The 7459-nt window shown below is 31.9% G+C and overlaps 1 protein-coding gene across 1 annotated transcript; it reads left to right on the top strand.

Moving 5' to 3' along the window:
- The first annotated feature begins 230 nt into the window (after positions 1–230).
- Positions 231–4603, top strand: LOC112513730 (heat shock factor protein HSF24-like). Its single transcript, XM_025120085.1, has 2 exons — positions 231–973; positions 3814–4603. Exons 1-2 carry the CDS (start codon positions 770–772, stop codon positions 4483–4485), a joined length of 876 nt encoding a protein of 291 aa, XP_024975853.1. The 5' UTR covers positions 231–769; the 3' UTR covers positions 4486–4603.
- The last annotated feature ends 2856 nt before the right edge of the window (positions 4604–7459 follow it).

Below are 7459 nucleotides of genomic sequence, written 5' to 3'. Positions count from 1 at the left end.
GAGTAAACTATAAATTTGATCCCCGTGGTATGTCAAAAATAACACTTTTCGTTTATGTAGTTTTGAAATTACAATATGATAATCCATAATATAAAAATGCATCGGGTTGAATTGAGTTCAAAAATATAGGGACCAAATTTATAATTTAGTCATAGGAATTTTATTGATGTTTAAGGTTAAAGACATATTCAACTGTTGAAAAAGGGCGGCCATTAAAATATGTCACTGCTTTTTTCTTCTTTTTTGGTGGTCGTGTATCCTTTCATTTCACACTCTTCACCAACCCCCCCAAATTCGCCTTCTATAAAATGCAATTTATACTTTTTATGCTCGAATCCTCTGGAAAACTACACAAACACAATTCACACTTCATCTTTCTTTCTTATGTTCATGATCGTTGATCGGAATCTTCTGAAAGAAGAATCGTGTTGGAAGTTATGATCGTCTCTTCTTTGATTTGTATTCGATTTCAACAAGTTCACGGTCATGGAAAAAACTAAGAAATCATCAACCGTCGCCGGAAATAGCCTTCCTAGTTACGATCTGGCTCGTTCTAACTCGATCCTTTCTGGATTTTACTGTTGGGGATGGGAATTCCTCACCGCTCTTCTGCTTTTTAGTTATTGAGTCCGCCTTTTGATTATTGTTCTCAATTCGATTTCATTTTCGTTTTTCGATTCTGTGTAGAATTTTAGGGATTAATTTAGGTTAAATCAAGTAGCTGAAGTTCGATCGGAGGTAGGTGAGATTCTGAAATTTGCAAAGGAAAATGGTGCATAGATCATCTCCGGCCCCGTTTCTGATAAAGACGTATCAGTTGGTGGACGATCCGATGACGGATGAGATGATTTCGTGGAATGAAACCGGTGGTGGTTTTGTGGTTTGGAAAACTGCAGATTTCGCAAGGGATTTGCTTCCTAATTCCTTCAAACACAACAATTTCTCCAGCTTTGTTCGTCAGCTTAATACTTACGTAAGTGATCTCACTTGTTTCGTTTAATTAATCCTTTATTCCTTGAATCAGAATCATTCCTAGTTTCAATTATTGCTCAATCTTCATCTTCCTATAACTATTATTATATGCAAAACAATAGTGGAATATGATCATATTGTTTACCTCTTAACAGTTTCATTAGGAGACAACATTTGAATCGTTAATAGATGAATCTTGTTTGACAAATAAAAAAGTCTATCTCTTAATAGTTCTAAATCATCTAAATGATTTTATATCATGAGTCTTTCTTAACCATTCAATGTTCTAATTTCGTTGTAAATAATTATCAAATAATTATATTTCATTTTGCATTATATCATGAGAACCTCTTAATCATTCTGATTACTTAATCATTTTGAATTAAATCATTCAGCAACTATTGAATAACCATAAGGCGTTCTAAGAAAGAAAATTGAATTTTTCTAGCATTTAATCAAATTAATTAATTAATTAAGAAATATTCAAGATTTAAGAACCATTTGAATAACAGTTTGAGAAAAGAAAGTACCAACAACTTGTGCATGACAACTTGAAATCAAATTGTCATGATTTACATATCTTCTTAAACAAAATATATTGATATTAATAATAAAAGTATAAATAATAGTTAATTTGTAAAAAATGAAAATATAATAATATAATTATCATGATAAATCAAAATACAATCATTAATTTTTTACCGGTAAAATTTAACACTATATTAGTCAAAATATAATTATCGGTAAAATTTAACACTAACATTTATTTACCGGGTTAGATTTTAGTCCATCAAAACGGCATCGTATGGAACAATTTACCATGTAAGCATTTACCGTGGTAAGAGTCGTCGCCCTCACTTACTGGGTAAGGCTCTTGATCCTTGTCTTGCTCTTACCGGGTAAGGATTCTTGGTCCTTACCATATTCATCCAGTAAGGTAATGTGACTTGGTGTTCACTTATCCAAGTAAGCGTTTGGTAAACGGTCCATTAGTTTACTAATATTTGATTAATTCTATGTATGAAAACAATTATTTTTAGAAAAGGCAAAAACATATACTAGAATTGAAGAATTTAATCTTATTTTATATAACAAACAATTGTAATACGACAATAAAGAACGAATAGAAGGTTCAGTAACAGACCTAAAGAGAAGTAATTCAACTCATTCACATCCGGATCAAAAATCTCTAGAATCCATATACCAAACATGATAAAATATACAAATTTTCAATTTTTGATTGGTTTTGTATAATATTATATATGCACTTCTTTTTATATCAGAATCATATAAATTTTAATGGTGATATACGTGAATAAAAATTAACAGATATAAAATAATCCACAAGGACTCATTTCTTTTTTGAATTTAGATAGTTTTATTTTGATGGACTTTAATGCATTTTTTTTTCTCCAATTTTGACTCAAACAAGCACATACTTTGAGACTTTAATACCAAGTCACATTATCTTACCTGATGAATATAGTAAGGATTAAGAATCTTATCCAGTAAGATGGAAACAAGGACCGAGAGTCTTACTTGGTAAGTGACTGCGACGATTTTTACCATGGTAAACGTTTACTGGGTAACTTGTTGCATACGATGGCGTTTTGGTGGACCAAAGTCTTACCTGGTAAATAAATGATAGTGTTAAATTTTACCGGTAAACACTTACCAGATAAGTATTTGATAAACGACCACTAAAACTATAATTTTAGAGATACAATATCTCATTTCATAAAAGTTACAAATAATTTCATTTAATTACAACTTTTTTTTTTATTTTAAGTGGTTTTTTATTCTCTTTCCCACTCATACCAACCTCTCCACTTTTATATTTCCAAAATTTTACTATCTTTTTAATGTATAATTGTATCAGAATTAGTGTTCAATTTATTTGTTTTAAAACAATTATTTAATTTGAAAATAAATGACTAATTTTCAACTTCATCTTTAATTATGAAACGAAGAGATTCATTAATTTTTCTAGTGATTCTCGTTTCTTGCTGTTGTTTTTGTTAGGTTAGGTTGTAGTTTCTTTCTAGTCTTTTTGGATTTTTCTGCTTCTATTTTCTTTGGTTTGGTGAGTTGTTGTACCTTGCAGTAGGTTCCCTAAGTTGTTGTAATTTTCTTGTTTTTTAGTAACTGTTGTTGCCTTTAAAGGAAAACTTTGTTTTTAGAATCCGTTTTATCATTTTTCAACAAGTTTTAGGGAAATTAACAGAAATAGCCATTTTTTATGGATCAATTTATCTTCCAGTCATTTATTTCCTACTTTCACCCAAAAGTCGAGGGGACAAAAAAAATAACAAGTTTGAGGTGGTGAAAATGACGATTCATCTTCTTGTTTTGGTTTTCATCCGGTCTAAATGATGACTCATCTTGACCCTGTGTAAGGGTTGTTTGTTTATCTCTTAACAGTTTCATTAAGAGCCAGTCTCTGAATCGTTAATAGGTGAATCTTGTTTGATAAAAAAAATGTCCGTCTTTTAATCGTTATAAAACTGTCTAAATGATTTTATCTTATGGGTCTCTCTTAACCCTTCAATGCCTTAATTTCGTTGTAAATAATTATCAAATCATTATATTTCATTTTGTATTATATCATTAGAACCTCTTAATCATTCTGACCACTTGATTATTCTTGACCAAAACATTCAATTGTCAAACAACTATTTACATTAATTTCCAATATTAGATTTGCATATGCCAACAATATCATGCCACGTGTTTTATTAGAAGTAAAAAATGAAAAGAAAATTCCCATCATTTCTCTTTTTTGTGCGCGTGCTACGTTTCCAATTATTTGCACGCACTAAAAACATGAGTCGGTTTCTACAGGGTTTCCACAAAACTGTTCCCGACAAATGGGAGTTCGCCAACCAATATTTCAAGCGTGGTCGGAAGGACCTTCTCATCGAGATCCATCGTCGGAAAACCGTCGCTCCACCAAAAGGGAAGTCCGACGGAGCTGGTGATTCGGCATCACCGCCTTCTAGTTCCGGCGATGATCTCGGTTCTAGCTCAACCTCGTCGCCGGGTTCAAAGAATCCCGGCTCCGTGACTCCGCCACTGACGGTGGAAGAACTTGAGAACTTATCCGGCGAGAACGAGAAACTGAAGAAAGAGAAACAGTTGCTGACGTCGGAGCTTGAGCAGGCGAAGAAGCAATGTGACGATCTCGTGGCGTTCTTGTGTCGGTGCGTGAAGGTGGCTCCCGAACAAATCGAACGGATCATGAGTGGCAGCGACGTGGCGGTTGGTGAGATAGCGACGTTGGAAAATGAAACCAACGTTGATGACGACGACGACGATGATAAAGACGGAGATTGTTTCCGTTTGTTTGGAGTATTGTTGAAAGATGAGAAGAAAAAGAGGGGCCGTGATGAGGAAAAGGAAACTTTTGGGGCCCAAATGAAAAAAATGAAAGTTCAGGGTGATTTCAACAACCACACTCCATGGATGAAGAACCTATACTCTGCAACCGAGCAGTACAACAAGGTATGCAACTAACGAATAAACAGACGCCACGTGGTCAGTTGTGGGATGGTATAGCCTCTTTTTGATGCAAATGGGTCGTTGTTCTCTACTCTGTTTTCTATATATTTACAAATGGAAAAATATTCTTATACATTTACATTATTTTTTATATTGCATTAATATTTAAACGGGTATATAAAAAATACTCGATATTACATCATTTATGCATTTGATATAATTTCTAAATCCGCTTTAAACTGTTTAATAATACAAATAATGCAAAGACGTCTGTAGCTCTGTTGGCAAAGAGGTGGAGTATTTTTTCTCAGATACAAGACATTCTCTGGTCTGATCTCAGCCTCAGCTGAGTGAGCCAAAAAAATGTCTTATCACTTTCGTGTCCTTGAAGCCGTGTTCCATGTGGGACCAGTTGGAGTTGTTGGTAATCAACTTTTTGCCTAAATAGTCATGCAAATATTAAATTAGGTTTTATCGCAAGTTGGTTTATGGCTTAAACTTGGGTGGTCGATTGTAATCCATTATGTTTATTACTAGAAGTTTATAGCTTGTGTTATGATTGGCTAATTAAAACTCGGCGGATGTAATGGAAATCTCATTTTTCATGGGCTCGATTCCAGTTGTTGTCAAAACCTTTTATAGTTCTGGAGGTTTACATGCAATAGTACAAGACCTTTTGTGGTCGTATGGGGAATCAAACGGTACACGTGCATGTAAGTAAGTTCGTAAACCGATGAGCCATGGTTACCAAGGATCGGTTGAAATTAAATAGTTAAGCTCAATGGACAATAATGGTCCATTTTTTCTTCTAGAAAATGCCGGATTGGAACCGGTTTTGGTTTGAACATTGGACCAATAGGGTCGGTGAAAGGCTTCAAGAACCCGATCAAACCATAGTTTTATACTATTTATCCATTTTTTGTTTTTTTAATATAACAATTGATTTTTCTTGAAACTGAAAACTTTGAAGATGTAACTTTGTATTTTTGTTCTTTAAAATTGTAACACCTATTAATATTATATATATATATATATATATATATATATATATATTGGTAGAGGTTCAAACGAGAACCCCTATGATTTACGAGAACGCGAGAACAACCTAATAACCTTGAACTTTTTAGTTAATAAATTAACTTTTATTATATATAAATAATTTAATAAGAGCAGTAATGTAATTAAGTAATTTTTATAATTTTTATCTTATTTTAATTAACCATAATTATCTTATCACGTTTTACTCTTGTTAGTTTTCTTCTTCTCCATATCGTTCATGCTTCTTCTCCATATCACATCCATATCACATGATTATCACAGCCATATCACATGATTATCACACTCATATCACATGATTACACCAAAATTTTAACTTATCAACCAAAACGATAACCCAAGTAATGTATAACGGTGATTATCACACACATATCACATGATTATCACACACATATCACATGATTATCACACTCATATCACATAATTACACCAAAAATTTAATTTATCAACCAAAACGATAACCCAAGTGATGTATAACGGTGATTATCACACTCATATCACATGATTATCACACCCATATCACACGATTACACCAAAAATTGAACTTATCAACCAAAACGATAACCTAAGTGATGTATAACAGTGATTATCACACCCATATCACATGATTACACCAAAAATTTAACTTATCAACCAAAACGATAACCCAAGTGATGTATAACGGTGATTATCACCCCCATATCACATGATTATCACATCCATATCACATGATTACACTCATATCACATGATTACACCAAAAATTTATCACATGATTATTGTGTAATTGTGTTAAAATATTTGATGATATCATTTCCATTATTACCCTTTTAATTTTAATATTTTTTTGAATCATTTTAAATTTCAATTTTAATTTTAAAAATCTTTTTTTTTTTATTTTTTTATCACAATATGAGGTTATTGGGTTGTTCTCGCGTTCTCGTAAATCACAGGAGTTCTCGTTTGAACCTTTCCCTATATATATTAGCCTAATTTAATGTGAACTAATTAGTTTGTGGTAACCGTGAGGTCTAATTCAACCACAAATCAATAGATAAATTTAAAAATTTATAATTTTGAATTAAAATTTTAATGCAAATACATTTTAGGTTTTTTTTCTTCTCTTTCCTCTCTTCTCTCTCCGTTCCCCGGCCTCCGGCAACCGTCCTCCAGTGATACCATCGTGGTATCACAATGCATCTTATATATATGTGCTTGGGTATCACACTGATGTCGTTTGTGTGGTCGATCGAAGATGTAACACATTGGTATCACAATACATCTTATATGTATTTGGGTATCACAATGTGTCTTTTTGTTTAACAAAGTCAATATTTTTAGATATCACATTAGTATCATCGGAGGACGGTGCCCAGAGGTCGGAAGACGGAGGATGGGGGACAGAGAGAGGAGAGAGGAGATAAGAGAGAAAATACCTAAAATGTCCTTGCATTAAATTTTAATTCAAAATTACTAAAATTATAAATTTCCTAATTTATATATTGATTTGTGGTTGAGATTGGATTTCACAGTTACCACAAACTAATCAGTTCTCACTTGAATGAGCATATATATATATATATATACACACACACACACACACACAATTTTTTAAAACATTTGATAAAAACTCTTAAAAACAATATTTTATGCATGAAGTATTGTATATTGATGCATATTACTTAAAATTCAATTATACAAGGAAATTGTGCATATGTACAACTTATTAAAGCTATACTTTTTTAATTCGTGTAACTAACTGCAGATAAACATAATCAAATACAAGATAAATATCTCATTTTAAATATAAAAAACTAAAATATAATTAGGATAATCATTGAATTTTAACAGAATACCTAATTATTATTCTTATAAAAATTATATTATCAACTAAAAATAAATTACTTTATTTTTAAAATTTAAATTAAATTATAATAAAAAAATGAATTAAAGAA

This window comes from Cynara cardunculus (assembly GCF_001531365.2).
Source record: "Cynara cardunculus var. scolymus isolate 2C chromosome LG 5, CcrdV1, whole genome shotgun sequence".
Lineage (NCBI taxonomy): Eukaryota > Viridiplantae > Streptophyta > Magnoliopsida > Asterales > Asteraceae > Cynara > Cynara cardunculus.
Note: the sequence above shows the minus strand (reverse complement) of the source record. Positions and strands in the feature narration are given on the sequence as shown.

What these genes read in the sequence shown, in the direction of transcription:
- LOC112513730 (XM_025120085.1), top strand. Translation starts at nt 770, where the DNA reads ATGGTGCATAGATCATCTCCGGCCCCGTTTCTGATAAAGACGTATCAG. An exon ending in TTCGTCAGCTTAATACTTAC is followed by an intron (nt 974 to 3,813) that starts GTAAGTGATCTC and finishes CGGTTTCTACAG; the next exon opens with GGTTTCCACAAAACTGTTCC.